General features: G+C 38.0%; 2 protein-coding genes and 2 long non-coding RNA genes across 7 annotated transcripts in view; 1 reads left to right on the top strand and 3 right to left on the bottom strand.

Annotated features, from left to right (window-relative positions):
- LOC132145572 (uncharacterized) overlaps positions 1 to 23,595 on the bottom strand; it is a 229,446-nt gene that overhangs the window by 53,705 nt on the left and 152,146 nt on the right. The gene's annotated exons all lie outside the window — the stretch shown is intronic.
- LOC132145563 (alpha-1,3-mannosyl-glycoprotein 2-beta-N-acetylglucosaminyltransferase-like) lies at positions 482 to 12,280 on the top strand. 4 transcript variants are annotated; one of them, XM_059556686.1, is made up of 5 exons: positions 482 to 884; positions 1,057 to 1,287; positions 7,569 to 8,437; positions 10,292 to 11,688; positions 11,723 to 12,280. In XM_059556686.1, the coding sequence occupies exons 3-4, from the start codon at positions 7,610 to 7,612 to the stop codon at positions 10,991 to 10,993; spliced, it is 1,530 nt and encodes a 509-aa protein (XP_059412669.1). In that variant the 5' UTR covers positions 482 to 884; positions 1,057 to 1,287; positions 7,569 to 7,609; the 3' UTR covers positions 10,994 to 11,688; positions 11,723 to 12,280. The 4 variants fall into 4 exon arrangements, with proteins under 4 accessions (XP_059412669.1, XP_059412670.1, XP_059412667.1 ...); XM_059556687.1 differs by having other exon boundaries at positions 1,057 to 1,256; XM_059556684.1 differs by lacking the exon at positions 1,057 to 1,287 and having other exon boundaries at positions 486 to 884.
- Positions 14,243 to 15,451, bottom strand: LOC132145564 (uncharacterized). The gene is made up of 3 exons (XR_009434484.1): positions 15,029 to 15,451; positions 14,867 to 14,966; positions 14,243 to 14,446 (listed from the first exon to the last, which is right to left on the bottom strand). It is a non-coding gene; the product is annotated as an uncharacterized LOC132145564 (long non-coding RNA).
- On the bottom strand, positions 15,456 to 23,588 carry LOC132144832 (spliceosome RNA helicase DDX39B-like). The gene is made up of 8 exons (XM_059555397.1): positions 23,524 to 23,588; positions 22,815 to 23,047; positions 22,641 to 22,709; positions 21,243 to 21,365; positions 20,753 to 20,862; positions 19,535 to 19,718; positions 19,139 to 19,257; positions 15,456 to 16,051 (listed from the first exon to the last, which is right to left on the bottom strand). Exons 1-8 carry the CDS (start codon positions 23,586 to 23,588, stop codon positions 15,851 to 15,853), a joined length of 1,104 nt encoding a protein of 367 aa, XP_059411380.1. The 3' UTR covers positions 15,456 to 15,850.

The following is a 23,595-nucleotide window of genomic DNA, read 5'->3' on the forward strand; positions in this document are numbered from 1 at the left end:
ATCAGAATAAAAAGACATGTTGGCTATTAACAATAAAATGTCTTCTACATCATGGTAGTATGACTATTTATTGTCCTGCTATTTCTGTTTTGGTCAGGCATTTTAATTTAATTCGATTTTATTTTCTAGACCGATTTTCCAACCATTTATATATAGTAATACTATACGTTTGTTTGTTTATTTATTAATTTATGTTAAAAAGATCAAATAAGTTGATTGTGACTTCAACATCCAAGGGTTCATTTATTCTAATTGTATTTATTAATTTGTTTAAATGTTTGTATTTCGATTTAAACCTCGTCATGTACTTTAACGATAAAATCCCAAAATGGGATAAATTTGACATATATTTATTAATTTATAATTATAATGACCCTAGTTGTTTTTACCTGTTCATGGAGTTATTACAGAGACACCAAGCATCCAGCGGTCCATCACCACATCGCGACGGTTGCTAAGGCATCTTGTTGCTAGGGAAATGGCGAAGGGGGCGGGTCCTACTTAATGAGTGAATCCGGAAGTGGGTAATCGCTTTGCCTGCACACACACATACACACACACAGAGAGAGAGAGAGAGAGAGAGAGAGAGCAGGAGCGGTAGCGGCAGCGGCGTCAAACGAAGCCCTCCGTCAGTGCACAACTGTTAATACAGCCTTTAAAACAAGCGTCAGGAACAGCGCGTGCTCACCTCGCCAGCCGCCAGCACCGGATGTGAAACACACAAACACACACACACGGGGAGAGAGGGACATGGGCGACAGCTGCGGGACTGGAGAGAGCCGAGTATTGACAGCAGCGCTGGGTGAAGGCGACCGATGAAGATGAAGATCTCTAAGTCTCTTCATCTCACTGTTTAACCCCATCCTGTCCGGAGATGATGAAAGGTGAGGGGCACAGCGGTCGTGGTTTGCGGTGTGTGGAAGTGTTAGCCACTATTACATTAATAGCGAGAGTGTTTGTATTTTAAACCAGAGTATGTATGTGAACACATCCTTCTCGATGTGACCCTGGTGTTTAGTGCAGTGGATCTCTCTCTCTCTCTCGGTGGATTACAAGAGAGAGTCCGTCCAGGTGAAGCTCTAACATCATGTTTGGTCAGTTCCGTGTGTTCTGGATCTTCTGCTGGAGTTGTGATGACACACTAAAGCTGTGGGACTGGTCAAACGTGTATTAGTAAACCCTGAAGCCACGTCATCGTACCCCATCACTAAAACCTGTACCGTGTTCTTCAGCTCGAGCTCACGAGGATCCGGCGAGTGAGTGTGCGCTTCTTTAGGATTCGTTGTGGTTAGTTATCCATGATTATTTATAAACTTATCTAATGTAGCGTGTGATTGTAATATCAAATGTTATAGTAATGAGCATAAAATATATATTGTCAGTGAAAGGACTTAGAGGCACATTTGAAACCTATTCAAGGACTAGAATCAGTGTTTTTATTGCTTTATAAAATGTAGAACTTTTACAAATGCATTGTAGCTAATTTAAATAATGCTGCAAGTGAAATAGAAAACTTAAAAAGTAGCCTAAAAGAAAATTAGAAATGTTGACTTGTTTTAATTTGCAGTGGCTACTAAAATTATTAAAACTAAATGAAATAAAACTAAACCCCTTTTAAAAATCTAAAATAAAAAAAAAATAGAATAAGCTAGTTAGAAATGTTTAAAGAAGAAACTTAACATAATTACTAAAACTTAAAATTTAAACTGAAAAATGTAAAAAATAAAAATTCTAAATGATATTAAAATAACACGGGTAATAAATTATGTAGAAATGGTTTTCCTTCAGAAAGGCTATTTGATAAATAACTACACGTTGAATTATATGGAATGATATTGCGGACTTTATTCAAAAGGAATTACAAATTGTATTTGCAATTGCGTTTTCAATTTGTGGACGCATAAAATGTGACATTTCAAATGCAAATCGCGCATTACCGCTTTCATTTTCAATTAAGTGAACGCACAGTGTCTGCCAAATTTAAAATGGAAATGCAAAGTCCGTTTGCAATTGTGTTTCCCATATCTTAGGAGCTATGAGCCTGTCATATTTAAATAGCAATATTAATTACCACATTTGCCTTTTCACTCTCTCTGCACTGTGCATGTAAACTGCCAAAACTCAAATGGAATCGCAATACCTTTTGCATTTGAATTTCCAACGTCTACACGGAAACCTGTCAATCAAGTGACAGGGGTGGGGCCATTTTATTGGGCGTGTTTGCATTGGGAAGTGACGATCGTACTAAAATGTACCATGTTTTTACTAGGGTAAATATGAGTTAACGATAGCGTTTATAATTAAGCCACAGTAGCCACAAATGTACAGTTGTCTGAGACGTTATGAAATGTTCTTTAACATCATGAACCATAAAATGTAATCAGTGTTCTGCTATTGTTTATTTTCATAATAGGTAAACACAGGTCACAAGTTAACACGGTCATGTTCGAAACCTGGGCCAACACAGACGTTCTTTATTTTTTTTGTTTATCCTATTAACTTCAGCCGCCAAACGGGCGATCATACAGTGAGGAAAATTGCAGTAGGCAAGGCGAGCTGACATGTTATCAAGTACGCTGCTGTTTGCAGAATTACCGGACCTGCGTCCTCGCAGACATCACACTCCCGAGTCGAATGCACAAAGTCTGAACTACTGAGGATGCAAGTCCGAAATCAGCGGCTAAAGTTAGTAGGATAAACAAAAAAATAAAGAACGTCTGTGTTGGCCCAGGTTTCGAACATGCGCTAAAATACGGTATGCCGTGAGAGATGACAGTCACTAACCACTGAGCTACCAAGCTACACTGAATCAGCACTAGATCTCTAGATTCAAGACAGGACTCTCGGCTGTACATCGTGCAGCTGCTGAATCAAGGAAATGTGACCGTGTTAACTTGTGGCCTGTGTTTACCTATTATGAAAATAAACAATAGCAGAACACTGACTACATTTTATGGTTCATGATGTTAAAGAACATTTCATAACGTCTCAGACAACTGTACATTTGTGGCTACTGTGGCTTAATTATAAACACTATCGTTAACTCATATTTACCCTAGTAAAAACATGGTACATTTTAGTACGATCGTCACTTCCCAATGCAAACACGCCCAATAAAATGGCCCCACCCCTGTCACTTGATTGACAGGTTTCCGTGTAGACGTTGGAAATTCAAATGCAAAAGGTATTGCGATTCCATTTGAGTTTTGACAGTTTACATGCACAGTGCAGAGAGAGTGAAAAGGCAAATGTGGTAATTAATATTGCTATTTAAATATGACAGGCTCATAGCTCGTAAGATATGGGAAACACAATTGCAAACGGACTTTGCATTTCCATTTTAAATTTGGCAGACACTGTGCGTTCACTTAATCGAAAATGAAAACGGTAATGCGCGATTTGCATTTGCGTTTGGATTGTCACATTTTATGCGTCCACAAATTGAAAACGCAATTGCAAATACAATTTGCAATGCCTTTTGAATAAAGTCCGCAATATCATTCCATAGAATTAACCATGAGGTTTTAAAGTAAAAAGACGCACTCCATTGAACAATCATTTTTACACTGTATATCAGTCTAGAATCATAAATGAATGTGGGATCTCCTGCATCAGTTTAAGAAGTTTCTGAAATCTTTATTGTTTTGGTGGTTCCCGTTGTTTTTATTTCAGTAAGCATAACTGTAGCAAAGCTATAACAACAATTCTGGTTCCCGTAGTGCATTTTTGCAGGAAAATGTCATTGTAATTCTTCATTTCAGCCTAACATTTCTAAACAAGTGTTCCTGTATTTAATGCTGAGAACTGTAAAACAACTGAACTTCCATCTTTATAAGGAAGTGACGGACTGAACCTTTCAGGGTGTCATGCGTGTTAATGCGAGCAAAGGAGGGTGTTAAAAGCACTTTGGAGCGTAAACTGGCAGTGTTGGCTCTTTGCATGGGTACAGTACTTCCCTTTCCTTTCTCCTCCCCTCTCTTTTGGCTCATCTGTTTCTTGCTGATCAGATCTCTGTGAAGAGTTGGGGAAGAGACGTGGAAACATAGTCTGCTCTGTGTCCAGGTAATGCTTAATGATACCTTTGAACCCTTTTCCACACGATCCACTACCAAACAAGCAACTTCGGGGCGTCTTGTGTCACTTTGTGGTTGATGTGTTTTTCTGGGAACTACATGATCTCTGTGCGTCTCTTGCTTCTTTGTATTTATAATGTTTTGCTCTATGTTGTCCATTCAGCACGCTCTTTTTAAATTTTTTTACGATCTTTGCATGTACAGTCTTGCGTTTTGCTTGTTTAATAAGTCTTGTCTAGTGGACACGTTCGATTCCAGGTGTTTTTGATGAAACCTTATGCTTGGAGCATGTGTGCGGGCACAACTGGGAACTGGTTGTGTTTTTGTGTCTTGTTTATTCCTCAGGAAAAAGCACAGAGAGAGACGCGTTTCAAACCCATCAAGGCCTAAATGGGTTCCTTGTGTCCTGCTGATTGTAGATTTGTGAGTGAATGCTTAGATGTCTAACAGGGTTAAGTGGAGATTAGTTGGTTTCAGGCAGAAGATTACTGAGGTTATTAATGGCACAGCAGACACCTTTCCTGTGCAAAGCACTGTATTAGGTGGTCTTCTGATGTTTCATCTTCACACACTCTCTGGCTGTTTCCTAGTTTTGTTTAACCCTTTAGCGCTGACTGTGTATGAAATGGAAATGTGTTTAATCAGTGACAGTGTGGTCTGTACAGAATGAGTTGTCTTATGAGCCCGTGTTGACTTTTGTGCACGGCTCTGTCAAAAACAATGAATGGACTTTGTTTTTGAAAAGTTTTTTTTCACTAGCTAAACAGTAGTTCTGACTAGTGTGAGAAAGAAAGCAGGTTTTTATAAGTGGTAGATTTCCTGTGGAAAGACTTTGCTTCAGTGCTTTCAGAGGCAAACGGCTAAAACATTTTTTAACCTTGTTTCTTTAGTGTAGCTCGGAGTAGAAAGTAAAACCTCATGCTACCACTGTTATAGCTGACATTTTTAGCAGTAGTCTGTAGAAATCCGATTAATTGGATGATATGTGGCCACATTGGTTAACTGTGCTTGCTCAACCACACTAACATAACTCTGAAATCTGCATACAGATCAGAATGTAGAATGAAATCCAGTATTTTCATCCTTCCTATCAATCACTAACAGGTTTAGTTTAACTATGCTTAGATTTAAAGAAAACCACTGTGTTTAAACTAATATCAGATAAATGAAATTTCAATAAAAAACATGTTTTTGTCAGGTCTATTGTTAACATTGTGTATATATATATATATATATATATATATATATATATATATATATATATATATATATATATATATATATATATATATATATATATACATAATATCCATATAATAAATTGCATCTTAAAATATAATAAAATATAAAACAGCTATTTTGAATTCTAATAATATTTCACAACATTCTTACTGTATTTTTAGTCAAATATATGCACAGACAAATAAAAATGATACCAACCCCAACAACCAGTCATTCTGCTTTTTACATGTTTGTGTGTGAGTTACTGTCCAGTGAAAACCCCTTAACAGTTGTCCACTAGTAGAAATTACAGTTAGTAATTAAATTATTAGACTCCATGTGACCTTAGCAACTAGAATTTCCTCTCAGGGATCAATACTGTCAGTCTGTCCATCTTTCTCAACGTCCGCAGCAGCGTGGGATGTTTGCTGTTACACAACATTTGCACTAATGCAACTATATGCTGGAGTCCACCTGGATAATGTTGTTTTTCTTGTGCAAACAGTGCCTGCATAATTCTCCCTGTCCTTCATGAGTGCCATGGGTTTTGTGTCTAATGAAAAAGTGCTTACTCAAAGAATTCTTATGACCTCGTAAATCCACTCAGGAACCACTGGGCAGTGCCACGTTTCTGTTTTAGGGATGGATGGATGTTCAGCTCTTCTTTTGTCAGTGACAGACTTCTGTTCATTGGCAACACCACATGGTAACATAAAACCACACTTGGCACCATAGTGCAACTGACATCATGAGACCGAATCTTTCTGAATTTCACTCTTGGGAATTGTAGGCCTCTTTAAGAAGGAAATTCCTGTCTGGTATACAAACTATGTTTGTCTGGCCCATTTAGAAAAAATAGGCTAGCTCTTGTTAGTACCCTGCCCCATGAAAAGCACCAGCTAATTGGGATCCAGAACTGATATCTCAGCTGTGATTGTTGGTTCAGCTCATCCGATTATTAAAAAAAAATTCACCATTGACTGTCATGGTAATTAAGGAGTGCTCTTTTGCAATGATGGCGGTCTGATCAAACTTTCAGTTTTAATTACTCCGGAGTGCCCTCAACCTGCCAAGAGCTGGGTTTTCAAAGCATGCTGGGAAGTTTGTACTTCCTAAAGCCCTCCTGTGGAGTGGGGTGAATGAAATACTCTAATTTGTGTTCGAGATGAAGGCAGCTGTAGTACAGATGAAATATAGGCGAGGCCATTGGTGAATAAAAGATTTAAGGGCAATCATACTGCGATAAACGTCTTTAGTCCAATATTTCCCATCCAAACTACTATGACGAGATGTGAACGTAAAGACAAGACATGCAGTGATAAATGTAGCTGGAGCCATCGCAAGAGATTGTGGGTGACTTGTGGGTAACTGGCTGCAAAAGGTGATTCATCATAAGTGCAGTCAGCAGTTTTTAAGACAAACTCTCCACTCCTGTTCAAACGACAGAAATGCTTGCTTCTGTTACTTACATTGTCACTTCTCTTGTTGTGTACTGTACTCCATTGGTAATGGACCTTAGACAGATTTAACACTGACACTGTAAAGCCTAACATATGAAATAATAGTAAAAAAAAAAATTAATATATAAAATACATAATTGTTATAATTTTAGAATTACTAATAAATATTATTTGAAAGAAGAAATGCATTTTGAGAACATTTAAATGTTTTCAAAGCAGTCTGTCTTTTTAACCTTTTTTGTATAGCATTTTTGATAGTTTTTTTCTTTTTGGTAATTTATTCATTCTAAAAAAATTAATTGTTTTTTTTTTCATTGCAATTATCTTATAAACATTGATTTATTAATTTGAACAATAAAATTTTGTTAGATTTGGTAGTTTGTCATAATAAATCAGAAATATGTATAAACATTTATTTTATTAATCATATAAACATATATTACACAATTAATAATAATATAATTAAAAGGAAAATATAATGGGAAGTGAAGTGCAATTTTAATCATGGAAAACATGCAAATAAGTAAATATACCCTAGTATTTATTTTTCCTCAATGTTTTATTTTACCTTCTATTTCCCATTTGATATACAAATTTTCAACACCATTTCTTTTTTACTTAAGCCATTTCTTTATTAAAATCAGTAAATATTACTTGGCAAAAAGGCATGTGCATCATGAGGTGGAAATTTTTTAAATAAAAAAAAAAAAATCATATTCTGTTCTCTACCTCACTCTCGTCTGTCTGTAATTAATAATTTCTGTCATTTTATCTTTATCTCTAAATTTATATCTTCCTTTTCTCCGATTTCTAGCATTTTCCTCACTGCGGTCCCTTGTGTGGTGTCACTGGACCATGGTTCGCAAAAAAGGATCTCTTATTTTGTGTGGAGCGTTTCTATTTGTCGCCTGGAATGCCTTGCTCCTCCTCTTCTTATGGGGGAGGCCTCCCATTGGCCGACTTGGGGATGGAGGCGGAGCTGAACCAGGGGCCGGAGAGGAGTGGGGAGGTGGAAAATCAAAAGTGGGGGGAGCTAACGAATTGGCCGGCGAAGTGATCAGATTGGCCGAAGAAGTAGAATCAGAACTGGAGACTCAGAAGAAGCTTCTCAAACAGATACAGAATCACAGGGAACTATGGGAACAGCAGAAAGAACAGGGAAAGAGGGAATCTGAGGACACAAAAGACGAAAAGAACATAGAGGAGCCTAAAAAACCTGCAATACCTGAAAGTCATAAGATTGTAGATGAAGTTCTAATGGTTACGCCACCTCAGCTGATCATAAAAGAGCAGCAACAAGAGGACAAGAAAATGGCAGAAAATGAAGATGGCCATACTAAGCCAAGTCCTCAAATCATTATCCCAATTCTCGTCATTGCCTGTGACAGAGTAACAGTGAAGAGAAGTTTGGATAAACTCATACTGTACCGCCCTTCTGCTGAGCTTTACCCAATCATTGTCAGCCAGGACTGTGGTCACGCAGATACTGCAAGGATGATTGGCTCCTACGGCAGTCAGATAACCCACATCAGCCAACTGGATCTCACGGACATTCCAGTGCGACCCGATCACAGGAAGTTCCAGGGTTACTACAAGATCGCCAGACACTACCGTTGGGCCCTAAACCAAGTGTTCAACGTCTTTGCTTACTCCACAGTGGTCATTGTGGAGGATGACCTGGAGGTAAGATAATGCACGTTTTCATTATGAATGGTATGCACTGTCATCATATCCATCCTGCATTTGAGCATCATTATAAGTTAACCAGGTCCCCATAGTTAGTGCCATATCTCAAAGGAAGCCACATTTTTCCTCTTTTATAATTCATAGAGAGGAATTTTGATAAGCGCTTGTCTCTCGCTCAGAGGGAATATTTTCATTTGCACATTTCTGAACCTTTCCTTGAAATTCTCACCGGTGAACTGATTATAAAGTCTAATATGCACCAAAAAACCCATTAATAGGACAGCAGTAAAGCTTCAGTCTTCTTCTTGTGAGTTCTTTAAAGGAAGGGATCAAGGTCTTTGTTTAACTTGGGTATTCAGGCAAACTAGTTTTTTTTGCATACTCATTACTATGTTCTGTGATGGATTCGATGGCTGTCGTTGCAGTGCTATAAAGTTATTTACATGTTTTTGTTTAAACAAACCTTTGTTGTGCTCGAGGTAATAGTTGCCTTCAAATGTCTGAGTCATTGACAAGTAACAGTGTAGATGAACATGACATGGACAGATCTTTTCCAAATCTAATTGAAAATAAGCTCTTAGAAGTCAACTCCTTGTATATGTCAGTTTTGAAATTGTTAGGAAAGATTGTAATTGAATGATTGTGGAGTGAAAAGTAATCATATATTCCTTACACCTTGAACATATGTGTGTGTATACGTTAGGTATTTTTTTTTGAAGTATATAGGGTATTTTCTTCCCCACATATCCTGAAATTATATCATAAATATTAAATATCATGCCACATGACATTTTACAACCTGAACTAACATTGTCGTGTCATAAAAAAGGTTAAATTATTTGATATGATAAAAGACTCATCAGGATCCTTTGCTTAACATAATTTCCTTTTTTGTTTTTTATTATTCTGTGTGCTGGTTGCACCAGATTTGTGGATTGCACCACATGACTTTGATTTGGTATTTATATACTACTTGTGTTTTTTTTTTCTTCCAAGAATGAAATCCATTCAGGAAAAACTTGAGAAATGTCATGGCTTGCCATAAAATATCATAGCTTCGAAAGTACCACTTTAATAAATGAATGAATAAATAAAGCTGTAAAACAGGGGTGTCCAGACTCGGTCCCGGAAGGGCCACTGTCATGCAGGGCTGAGCGATGTATCTAACGATATGTTCATCTATTCAGTAAATCTGGTTCCGTGATTACCGCTAAATTGCCATCACCTGCTTATAATTGGAGTGGCATTTAATAGACAGAGCTGTATATCACTGACAAGCTATGCAATATCGCGTTCATTATCCCAAATGAATCGCCTTTGATAAAGAACGCGATATTGCGTAGCTTCTCAGTGATCTACGGCTCTGTCTATTAAATGCCACTCCATTTGAAAGCAGGTGATGGCAATTTAGCAGTAATCACGGAACCAGATTTACTGAATAGATGCGTGTCTATTTAGTATAGTTGGTTGTTGGGTACTAGTCAACCATCTTTACCCATCCCTGGTCTTTGCTGAGGCTAATGTTTAAGAGTAATTGTGATGATAATGTTCTTTAGTGGCAGTTCGTTGTATTGATTCTGCTAACCATTGTATTCCAGGTTTGCTCCCTCATTTTAGCACATTTAGTTGGCCAGTGGATTAACAGTACTGGTAACATTGGTCAAGCTCTACTGAGCATCACAGTTAAGCACAACAGTGATTCCCTAAGGCTTTTTTTCTGTACATCATTATAAAACCACCAGATAGCTTAACAAATGTTCACCTAACACCTAACATCTTTGTTCAGAAATAGTTTTTTGTTAATATCTGTTTGTTTTTATGTCTTTAAACCGCTTTTGTTTCATCTTGTAGGTGGCCCCTGACTTTTTCGAGTATTTCCGTGCGCTCTACCCCATCTTGCGATCGGATCCGACTCTGTGGTGCATTTCTGCCTGGAACGATAACGGACGGGATGGGTTGGTCGACCCGGGCAAGGCTGATCTCCTTTACAGGACAGATTTCTTTCCCGGCCTCGGATGGATGCTTTTGAAGGAAGTCTGGGCAGAGCTGGAGCCCAAGTGGCCCAAGGCATTCTGGGATGACTGGATGCGGCACCCAGAGCAGAGGAAGGACCGCTCATGCATTCGTCCCGAGATCTCGAGGACTATAACGTTCGGCCGGAAAGGTGTCAGTTTGGGTCAATTTTTCGACCAGTATCTGCGCTACATAAAACTCAATACTGAATTTGTGCCTTTCACTAAAGCGGACTTGTCCTACTTGGTCAGGGAGAAGTACGATGAAACCTTTGAAAAGGAAGTGTATAGTGCCCCCTTGGTGAAGGTGGAGGAACTACAGCAAGGTGGAAGCCTCAAGGGCTCCGGGCCGTATCGAGTTCAGTACTCCAGCAGAGACAACTTTAAAGTCCTGGCCCGCAACCTGGGAGTTATGGACGACTTGAAGTCAGGGGTTCCCCGTGCCGGTTACAGGGGCGTAGTCAGCTTTATTTCCCGTGGACGAAGAATTTATCTGGCCCCCCCTGAGGGCTGGACTAAATATGACACCAGCTGGAGCTGAGGAGGATGAGCTTTAAACCTCAAAAGACCAGAAAGAGAAAACTCACAAATATTATTACAAATACAGGAGCAGAGAAACGCCCTCTCAAACCAAAGAAAACAGAGGCAGGGTGTGAAAGGTTTAGGGAAGGTTAACACTAAGATGAGAGTATAAAATAACTGTTGTTTTGTTATGGAGGAACACCCAGGAATGCTGGGAACAGCACAAAAGTTGGTGCATCGTATTTGCGCAGCAATCATGCAACAATCTTCCCTCAGAGTTATGCTGCAAACAGCTCCTATGCAGAATCGCTCATTCTGACATGGAGAAAAATTATCTGATTGTTTATTTTTCCTTATTTGAACGTACTGACCTTCAAGTTGATTTCACATCAATCCAAAAGGAATTTAAGGTTTTATATTTTATCCTACCGCAGTGTCTTTTGGATGAATCTCACAATAACACTCAAAGGAAGAGATTATATTTGCATATATGCAAAAAAATTGACAATTTGTTTGACATTTTCATTGCAAACTCGTTATTATCTTTGTAAATAATCTGGCCATTTTTTTCATTATTCTGTGATGATTTGAATTAAAACAGTAATTACTGGATAATTAATATATATTATTACTGTAATAATATTATATACATATAATTATTGATAGTTTTATTATTATGTGCTTAATTTTAATAAATTTTTTGCTTACAAATGTGTTCTGGACCACTGAAATATTCAGCCTTTTAAAGACCAATCTGAGTGTTAAAAACCCTTTTGCCAAGTCTTATGGGTCCCTGATATCATTATAAATGAAGATTGTGTATAACTGTTGTCTAATTTGATCGATGCATTCGTATAAAAGCGCAGACTCGTTCATTAGACAATTATGTAGCACCTTTGAATCTATGAAGTTCAAGCTTGTTGCCAGAAATGATTCATGTCTTGTGTAACTGACATACCAAAACTCTGGACCACATCTCTTCTGTGCCATTCTGTTGAAGTACTGTACTTGAACCTGTTTTTGTTTTAACTGCTCTTCCTGGACTGGGAGAGCTCTCATTGCTTTTTAAGGATGTTGTAGGTTTGTTGCAAAACCAGTGGTCATAGAAATTGCTTTATATGTTCTTACGAATGAAATGAATGGATTTCAGTAGGCCAGAGGAAACATTTTAATGAAATGTACTGTATCTAAATGTTTGGGAGAGAAATGATCTGATATTGATGCATATGCGGTATGAAGAACTGTGAAACCACTGCCTGACATGTTTATAACTTTAATACATTGAGAATAAAACAGACTATTTTGATATTTGGCAATATACGCTATTTTTTTCATCAATTTTGGCATCATTTTTAATTAGTTTAGGTCTTAAATGTTTAATTTTCTCTTTTTAAGTCACTAATTCTGAGGTTTGTAAACGTGTTCTCTCTGTGTCATGTTGATTGTTAAAGCTGAAATCCTATCTGGTTGACTTCCTTCCAGGGATCATTTGTCCAAACCCCCAACATCAGCACTTATCCAGGCGCCATTGTGACACCTTTGACGTCTCTGTCGCTCCAGATTTCCTTTCTCACTCCTCTTGTGCCCTGTTGACTTCCTTTCTCATGGCTCTCTGTGGTTGACTGAAATACTTTCTTTTCCTGTTCTTGTACAACCAAAAGCAACTTTTGAAATGCCAAAGGATGCGTGTCACTGATTAAATGAATAGGACATTCATTTTGTGTTTCTTTAGCCATTAATCCGATTCATTTTTCTGGGAATTGGGCAGCGGTGAATCATACTAGAACATCTCATTGTAGCATGATTGATAAATTGGTTGATCTTATTGCCACATCAGATCAGGGAAATGAGTAGTATCTGAAATTAAGAGGTTGAGACTGTATCTACCGTGCTTTCATGACTTGTTAAAAAGAGCTTATTTGATAGACCTCTTTCAAGCCACTTTTTCCACCGTGCTTTTTGCACTTCTACAGAAAACCAGTTAGAATAAGCAACTGTTGTCAAATTGTTGGTCATCTTATTATACTGAAACAATGCTGTCTATACTAGAAACACCCAATGCAGTTATGAGTCCAGTTGATGTGCGTTAAGTTGAACATATAAAATAAGACGTATCGCATATACATGTTCTCTTTTGGCTCTGAAAGGTAGTTGTAAAGGCTTGTTCACACTGAGAATGATAACTATAAAGATGGAGTTATAAATGTTTTTCTCAATATTAAAGAATAGCAGAGTCCAGCTATAACGATAAAGGCACAGAGAAGCGTTATCGTTGGAATCACTTTCAGAATGTTTTATTAATTTTTTTCCATCTAATGACTGACACCCAATCAGAATCATTCTTGCTATAATGAGCTCAAGAATTTAAAGTGGCAGATGAGTGTGCAATGCTTAGAATAAACAGATGCTATCGACTGCTGGAGTAGATGCTAATATAGTTTTCTTTATAGTTGTTTTTATAGTTCTCATTCTTTGTGTGAATGGGCCTTAAGCCTGCTCAAAATTCAATGTAGAGATTCATAACAACCAGGGGAAATTATTCCTGCTCTGAGACATATCACCCCTTAGTATCAATACACAGTTGAAATAGTGGTGTAAATGCATTCATGCCATCTCAGAGCAGCATTAAAGAGTCTGTGGAAATGCCACTTCAGAAGCACTTCTGTGACACCTTTGCAGTTTAAATGCCTTCTGAAGGTCTGAATGCATTAATTCATAGGGGTCCTTCATTTTCTGTGTTCCTGTCTGTCTAGTGCACAGTTGGTGAAATCTAGCGAACCATTCTTTTCACATGTTTGTCATCAGTGGAGTCCGCAAAACTGGGGACAAGGGAAGTTAACTTTAGGAACCAGCCAAAAGTCTTGCAAACCACTCTGAAATCTTACAAACAAAAGTGTGAAAACACTAATGTTTAAACTAAGTGTGTATATTAAACAGACATACTTTATTTGGTTTAACAAGACTTAAGTGGTTTAAACAAAGTGGCCATTGTTCTGGCAGCTGAACATACACTGAACTCATTTTGTTGATACCTACTTCACTGGTAACAAGCATTCTGCATATACTGCTAATATATTAAACAACTTTCAAACCATTTTACATCAATGCAATCAACTATATGGTCAATTTTAATCCAATGATGAAAACGCCTCCTCTCACAATAGAAAACTAAAATTATGCCTCTGCATTATAAAAAAACAAAATAAAAAAACAAGTAAATTATTCATATTGAGAGGAAAAATATTAACATTGAAAATAATGCTTTTTGTTTTTGTCAACAAGCAAAATCAAACTGAACTACTGAGGAGGTATTAGGAAATCCACTACATTATATGATAACACTGCGATATGAACTGATTTTTCACTAACACCATAACAGTGTGTGTGACAGACAAACTCTGTTGCTACAATGCCATGCATCCTCCGAAGAAACTGCTACCTTTTGTGGTCTGTCGTCTTTATCGTGTTTGTTCTACTAGGAGAAAGATACAAAATTACATAAGTGCAAAAATTCAGATAACATAAGATAACATAAGAACTATGTTGACGCGTTTCCTCAAAACATTGACTAAATATGGACAATTACGACATTTTCTATTAACAAAAACCCTATTAACTTTATTTTTTTTATGGAAAAAAGCAACATACACATTCTTCTAAATATTGTGTGTTCCTCAGGGGAAAAAAATGAGGTTGAACAGGATTCTGAAATAACGATGAATAAATGCACACATTTTAAATCCCTTTAAAACCTTTTTTATTGGAAAATTGTCTGTAAAGACTGAATATTACAATGTATGAAGAGTACAATGTACATTACAATGTACAATGTATCTCTTCATACAAAGTATGAAGAGATGTCAATCTCCTCTGGAAGTTCACTGATGTTTACCTCAAACCTGTCCTGAACATCGTTCAAAGTGCAGGCATCATTCTCATCTGACAAAGGTGATGGCCAGACCTTTCGTTCCAAACCTGCCGGCCCTCGCAACCTGAAAGAATGAGAAAAGTTAGTTAAGACATTAATTATTAACTTCACATAAACTAAACCAACCCTGTGCAGGTATGTGTCTGAATCTTCAGGCATGTCGTAGTTGAAGGCAATGTTGACTCTTTCGATGTCCATACCTCGGCCAAACAGGTTTGTGGCCACTAGGATCCGTCTCTAGAAATCCTTGAACTGCTGATATCGAGCTAATCTAGGACAATAATAAGAGTCTCAAATGTGATATGAGCACCTAAAAAAAATCCTACAATCATAATTATAACATTAAAGTGTTTTATCTTTCGTCTTGAGGCATTGCTATTTGAATGGCAATGGCAGGGAAATTTTGCTCTACCTGCAACTGAGCTAGAGCAATACAACGCTGCACGGACTTGACAAAGATCACCACCTGCAAAACTAAACAGCTGTGCCGGCCAGATGTCTTTATTAAAATGAAACATCAAATCCAATGACCACATCAAACCAAGTGCAAAAATTCTTTGCTTTTTTTTTTCATAGCTTAGTTCAATCTTTTGGATTGCTTGGCAAAATCTCCAGAAACGAACAATCCAAATAAAAAATCTTATGGACCCTAAACCATTTATGTATTACACATAATATTTAAGGTTAGGGTTGTAAAATTGCATAATCGAGTTGCATCAAAACTTGAATATAGTTTTGAACTCAGTTGTATTTCATCATCTCACAATTTTACTTCCATCCATTCCGTTTGTTTGTAGTTTGCATTTAATTGGATAAACAAAATCTGTATTCAAATGGGTCGCGTTGTATTTTGCATTAAAGCATGTGAATGACCAGAGTGCATTCAGTCGCTTTCAGATATGCAAACGTTTCTTATAAAGCGGCAAAAATCAGTGTCTCTTCCTTGAGTCACTCCTGGTTTGCATCGACTTTGGGGACTTTCTGTGTGTCCCCTGCTGGACTCTCCAGATACTGTACCTGATTGAACTCCAACACGTCCAGGAGGTCAAAGAGCTTCCTGTTCTTCTCGTTGTCCTTCAGCTTGATGTAGTACTGCTGGAGGCCGTGAAGTGTCAACTTGGTTTCGTCGTCCACAAAAATTTCCATGGGCTAGGACAACCAGTGGAAGCAGGGGGAAGGTGAGGAGGGGAGGAAGAGGAGAGTGCAGAAACGTTGACACTACAAGGGTGGTGCAGATAATAATGTTACAAGGGTGTGAAAGAGGAAGTGGTGTTTATGGCATGGGTGGAAACGGCAAGACAGACACCAGAACAAAGAAAAATAAAGGACAAAAGAGGTATAAAGAGTTTAGAGAAGGACAGTGGTGGGGGAGGAGATGAGAAGGAAACAGCAATGAGAAGGAGAACATGGTGTTAGGAAGGAGAGAGTTATGAAACAGCAGGAGAAAGGGAGGGAAGAGAAGGGATGGGGGTTAGATTCACCCTCCCCTCCCATCCCAAGCCAATGAGGACACACACTTACTGTCTCAACTTGATAAATGCTTCCCTGCTGTCCTACGCTACTTTTAGCTACCAATATCAAGCCTAAAATCTTATCTGTGCTATTTCCAAATAAACAGTTCTACTGTAGAGGAAACACAAAGTGAAACTACTTCTGCTACATCAAGCAATGTGCAGTTTGACAGAAATGTTAGGACTCAGAAATGAGTTTTAAGTAGCCTAAAGTCAACATGAAATTGAAAGCCTATTTGACCCTATTTGCTTTCTAAATACACACTCCTGTTCATAACACGACTGATTCATCAGTGCACATTATTCCACAGAACAATGTAGCCTTTCATTAAAATGTAATTACTTGCTTTGGCTTAACATCCCTTTTTTGGATGATTTCACCAAGGCTACAGCAACAAACCCATTGCAATTTGTAGCTATTTTACTTTTTGGCAAATTGGAGAAATGACAGACATCTCTCTGGCCAGACTTTTCCAATCATTGAACCCTTTTAATTCATATACAATCGACTGCAGGCTTGCATTAAGATCTGCCTCCATACAGTCAACAACCGATGGATTGAACCAAGCCCATCCTCGAACAACAGCCATAGAGTCAGTACCAGGCCAGCTATAGTCAGATTAATGTGAGTACATGCTAAATGAAAGCGAAGTGGATGTGCATTATCTAGATCTGGTACAACTTCAGTCAGACTAAAGCTTTTGAATGATGTAAAAAGGCTAATACATTTTTTAGCTTGACTTTTAGGCTACTGTTGTATGCAATCCAGCCTTTCTAAAAATCTTGCTAGTAGTTATCTCCATAATTTAGAAGCATTACAATCGGGTAATTTCAACATTCAGCCACCAAACCAGTCAAAAGCATGTGTCAGCTGATTGCAACATTCATTAAAAGTATGGTCCACTCCACCATCCACCATTCAATCAAGTCCCACCCCACATTTGGAAATGGTCTCTTTCTATGCAAGTAATACAAGTTATGAATGCTGACTTTTCATGTTGACTTTAAACACTCATAAACCACCTCACACAATCCTGCAACACTGTTGAACATTTAGCAGTAGGAGGTTCAGAAGGCCAAATTCGTGTGCCTGATTGTTGAATTAAACATACAGAGAACGTCCTCAATCTGACCTGATCTGGTACACTTATGTTTTAGGATCTGGGCTACTAAAACAAGCTAAAAAGTGATGGCCGTGGAAAAGGACTGAGATCAAAATCGAACTATTAGTCCCATGACAGAAGCGCTAAACTCCACCTCCAGCCGTGTCTGACTCGGTAGCACTGCTAGATGCACTTTTGCACTTACCTTCGAGACGTTTAGACAAACCTATCTTTACTGTCTGTCAATAAATCCTTTATTTGCTGCTGAGCTGGTCTAAAGCTCATTTTCCTATATTGTCTTCAACCTAATGTTTAATGGTATTTATGTATTGTAACTCTCACTAAATAAGCACAAAAGAGTGGATGTAAGAATCTGTGTGTTAAAAATAGCCATTTTATAGTATATTATGGTGCAAGGAGATTTGCTCATGAATATTAAGGAAAGCCACGCCCCTCACAATCATTCTGAATATTTCAAAGGGGCTCAAAGTTGTATTGTACTATTTACGGTATCTTTTTGAGTCTGGCCACCCAAAAGGTCTTCAAGAGCGCCTCTTATCTACACCCGCGCATGTCTCTCTCTCATCTAAGTTTCTTCATCATCTTATCCCTCTCATTCCAGTCTTCCGTAGCTTAATCCTCCCTTTCGCTCTCTTCTCTTGTCCCTTACACCCGCGCATTCTTTCTCCACCGCTTCGGGCCAGTTTTATCGCCTTGAATTTAACTTAGCGACAGACAGTTAGTCTTTTTTCTTGGGGGCAGATGAGGAACCGTTCTAATCAGAGACTGTCAGCTGGATTGATGAAGAGCTGTGCCATCATCGGCTGGTCCACCTGAACTGATTTAAGCCACCAAAGACTGAATCTTTTGTTTCATTGTATTCCTGCTGTCTTCTTTGTTAAGGAGTAATTAACTGCAGCCCTGGAGTGCCAGTTTGTTGTGAATCTAATGTAGTTTTTAGCAGCTGGCTTGCTTTGTCGGGCCGCCACTTTATCGGTTTTAGTTTTGTGCCTCTTGAGAGTCTCTGGCAGGTGACAACAGAATTCACGAAGCTCCGACAAGTGCTTCTCCTCTTAATTAAAGGTTATTTGAGGACAGCTCTCTAGGCTGGAATTACAGTCGAACAGGAACTTAAGCAATTTATCATGATAAATAGATACTGAGAGTGAAATAATATTGAAACGGGAAGGATTTTTGTCTCTAAATGGTTCTGGAAGATGCGTTCATGCTTTGAATTTTACGGCTCTGAAGTGAATTTAAAGATACACTAGATCCTTCCCTTAAAGACATCCTCGTATCCTGTTTAAAATACATTTGATGGACTCTTCATGACTTTAGCAAAGGTTGTTAAAGGACCTATTTATATTTAGAGTGGACTGACCCTGATGGATGGTGCATTATCTGTTTGGCAAATGCAGACGCAGCATTGCCAGCTGAGGTGGGGATTAAGCACTTAACATCTTTTTCACTGTGCCTCTATTAGTTAACAGTCTGTGATTATCAAACGGGCAGCAGAGAGGGGCATTTAGTGTTACGATGTCTCAGGGAGGCCGTAAATGGGTATGAGGTGGTCTTGTGATGGGAAGGAGCTGCTGACATAGTAGTAGGAGAGGCGTAATTACATCTTGCATGAACTTTCTGCAGACGGGATGGATCTCTTTACTCAGGGTGGCACTGAACATCATGACCTGCTTCTCGTGAGGGGTCATACGAAAGATCTCCTGGACATCACGCCGCATGTCTGCAGGGGACAGTGAAAAACAAAGCATTCATTCGTTAAAAATGTATATTGATCAAAGCTTTGTTTGGAACAGCATGCTACTCAAACTGTTTCTGAAGTACATAGTGTAAGTATAGATAGTGTGCGATTTGTTTTGCCATGTGACAACAATGGAACAGCAGAATAATGCCTATTGTTTCCCCTACAGCTTTTAAAGAAAAATGCATGTGTGTACTGCACAGAATTCAGTGTAATTTCGTTGTGAACACAGCCATAGTCTCATAAAGAGTCTTCTCACCAAGCTGCTCCAGCATCTTGTCACATTCGTCCAGGATAAAGTGCTTGATGTGGCGCAGGTTGAGACTCTTGCTGCGAGACAGAGCTAGAATGTGTCCAGGAGCTCCCACCACCACATGAGGGCTCTCTTTCTTCAGAACGTCTTCATCCTTCTTTATAGATAAACCACCAAAGAACACTGCCACCTGGGGAAAGAGACAGCACAAGCAAATGAAGGTGAGAAAGGTTTGTGCACAGCAATATTAAAAAGTAACTGTTTGTTAGATTTGCAGATCATGATTTGCTTTTAATTTAAACTCCTGGGTTTTTGTGACACGGCAAACAAGAAGTGAAACTGCAAGTGTAGGTTTTATTTATACATTTAATTTATCAGTATGGATTACCCATAGACGTGGAGTAGTTCACGATGATATAAATAATCTATTGTTTTATATTCATGTTTTTTAAGAAAGCACATTAAAATTTATTTCATTTATATATTTTCATTACATTTACTTTTACAGACCCTAGTGGAAGAACACGTTATTTACATCACAAAATGACAAATATCAATTTAATGTCTGCAGAATAGATAATTTTTGATGCTATATGCAAAAAATAAGTCTCTCAAGGCTGCATTTATACAGTAAAACAGTAATAATGTCAAATAATATTACAATTCAAAAATAACTTTTGATTGAAATTAAATAAAAATTTATTTATTCCCAATGCAAAGCTGAATTTTCAGCTTCATTCCTTCAGTCTTCAGTGTCACGTGATCCTTCAGAAATCATCTAATATGTTGGTAAGCTGTTCAAGAAACATTTCTAATTATTATCAATGTTGAAAACTGCTTGAAATCCTTTATATATATATATTTTTTTTCAGGACACTGTCAGTTGTGATCAATTTAATGCACCCCTGCTGAATAAAAGTATTAATTCTTTTTAAAAAAAAATCTTACTGACCTCAACATTTTCAAACAGTAGTGTAATTATTTGGTTTATTCCAAAGGTAGACTAAAGAAATTCCTCTGTGATATGAATGAAATTCATTGTAATTCATTTACAATTTAGTAAACTGCTCTTCCAGTTGAAATTCCAACACAAGAATGGAAACAGAGGCCACTTTTACATCTATCACAGCCTCTTCTACAGGACAGATCAGAAGAGATATTTAAAGTGAGTAGCTGAAACATATGAACTAAAGCTTTCCTAGAATTGTAAATCAGTCTTCTTACCTTGACGCTGGGCATGTATTTGGAGAAGCGCTCATACTCTTTGCTGATCTGGAAGGTCAGCTCTCTGGTGTGACACATCACCAACACTGACACCTGGGTGAAAGCAATCACTGGTCAACCCCAAAACTTGCTTTCATGCTGAACTGGAAGAGGAAAACACACACACACACACACACATACACACAAATATATTTAAATATAATATGTCAATACAATACAATACAATACAATATTTATTTATAAAGCACATTTAAAAAACATCCAAGGCTGACCAAAGTGCTGTACATAGCAGAGAATAAAATGCAGAGCAGTACAGGACAAAAGAAACAACTGAAAAAATAATCGTATCAGAATCAATGAGCATCAAAAGCAAGAGAAAACAAAAAAGTCTTTAAAGAAGATTTGAAGATGGAAACTGAAGGAGCCAATCTGATATAGAGAGGCAGACTGTTCCAAAGTTTTGGACCTGCAGTCGCAAAAGCACGGTCACCTCGTTTTTTAAGCCTGGATCTAGGCACGATGAGAAGGCAGTGATCGCTGGATCTCAAAGTACGAGAAGGAGTGTACGGACAGAGCAGATCAGTCAGGTACTGAGGGGCCAAATTGTTAAGAGCTTTGTACACAAAAAGTAAAATTTTAAAATCAATTCTGAATTTAACAGGTAGCCAATGGAGTTTGAATAAGATAGGGGTGATCGACTCATACTTGCGTGCCCCAGTGAGGAGTCTAGCTGCTGCATTTTGCACTAGCTGTAGACGAGAGAGATAAAAGTGAGATAGACCAAAGTAAAGTGAATTACAGTAGTCTAGCCGTGATGTTACGAATGCGTGAGTCACTATTTGAAGATTACTCTGAGTTAAAAATGGTTTCACTTTAGAGAGTTGGCGAAGCTGAAAAAAGCATGACTTTACAACAGCACTGATCTGTTTCTCAAATTTTAAGTTGTGGTCAAACAGAAAGCCCAGATTTCTTGCGCAGTGGGTTTCATACGGTGCGAGAGAACCACGGTCAACATCAAACACACAGTTTTCCTTGGGCCCGAAGATAATTATTTCGGTTTTATTTTCGTTTAGGTTTAAAAAGTTACTTGAAAGCCAAAGTTTAAGATCACTTAAACAGGCAAACAAGGGTTGTAGACCATTTTAATCATTATGTATTAAAGGAAAATAAATCTGAGTATCGTCGGCATACAAATGGAAGGATACTTCATATTTATTAAAGATGGATGCCAGAGGTAACAGATACAGAATAAACAATATGGGGCCGAGGATTGATCCCTGTGGGACTCCGCAGTTCAGAGGTACACTAGTGGAGGATTGATGACCAATACGGACACTAAAACATCTATTGTTCAGATAAGAGCGGAACCACTGTAAGACAACGCCTCGAAAACCCACGGATGTCTCCAGACGTCGCAACAGGACCTCATGATCAACTAAGTCAAATGCAGAACTCAAATCTAATAAGACTAAGGCCATTGATTTCCCAGAGTCAGTTTCAGTGAAAATATCACTTGACACTCTCAAAAGAGCAGATTCAGTACTGTGTAGAGCTTTAAAACCAGATTGAAACGTTTCATGGAGAGAATTTGCGGATAAGTATGATTGTAGTTGAACCAGTACAACTCTCTCAAGGATCTTCGAAATAAAAGGTAGATTAGAAATAGGACGATAGTTAGAAAGAGAGGAAGGATCGAGATTAGTTTTTTTAAGATATGGCGTCACCACAGCAACTTTCAGACTGTTCGGGAAGGAACCAGTTGACAGGCATTTGTTAATTAAAAGTAACAGGCCCGGTCCAACTGTGTCCATAATTTGCCTAAGGAAAGAAGGTGGAATAATATCCTGTGGACAGATAGTGGGTTTTAAGTGACCAACAATTTCATTACATGTGTCCAGATCAATCAACTCAAACTCAGACCAGATGGAAGGACATAATGGAACATCATGTGTATACACTGAGTTAGACGATTGAGATCTTAAAACTGTGATCTTATCAACAAATAACTATAATATGTCAAAATGATATTCTGAAAGCAATAACCTAATGTTGAATTGCTCACCCTCCGATGGATGTTCAAAACCACAGTCCACTATAGCTCTCAGCAGTTCTGGTCTGAGAAGGAGATCCCTGAATCCTGAGGAGTGGATGGACACATATGACCCTTCGACCCCTTCTTTCCTGATGGATATTATGCCTCCGTTGTGTCCGAGGCCTGTGTCCCCGACACCACCTTTATCCACCTCATCCTCCTCATAGTCCAACAGCTCATTCTCAACGTCGTTCTCATTCAACCTGTGGAGAGATCGGGAAAAGACAACAAAGAAATACATGAGTAATCAAACTAAATGAATAATAGTTACTGACAGTCCCTCTTCCTGTTAATCATTATGTAATGTAATCATCAATATCTCATATCTACAATCATCTGCTATATTTTATTTGTGTGTGCGTGTGTATGACCATGGACCAGAAAACCAGTCATAAGGGTCAATTTTTCAAAATTGAGTTTTATACATCATTTAAAGGCTGAATAAATAATCTTTCCATTGATATATTGTTTGTTAGGACAATATTTGGCCGAGAAACAAATATTTTAATATCTGGAATCTGAGGGTGTAAAAAAAATCTAAATATTGAGAAAACTGCCTTTAAAGTAATCCAAATAAAGCCCTTAGCACTGCATATTACTAAAAAAAAAAATATATATATTATAATATATATATATATATATTATATATTGTATTATATAACTAAATAATCGCAGTTACCTCGAAATACTGTAGAAGCTGTTGAATTTCACTGCACCTGCGAGAGAGACTGGCGACGGCGTCATCAATCCG

This window comes from Carassius carassius, chromosome 8 (assembly GCF_963082965.1).
Source record: "Carassius carassius chromosome 8, fCarCar2.1, whole genome shotgun sequence".
Classification (NCBI taxonomy): Eukaryota; Metazoa; Chordata; class Actinopteri; order Cypriniformes; family Cyprinidae; genus Carassius; species Carassius carassius.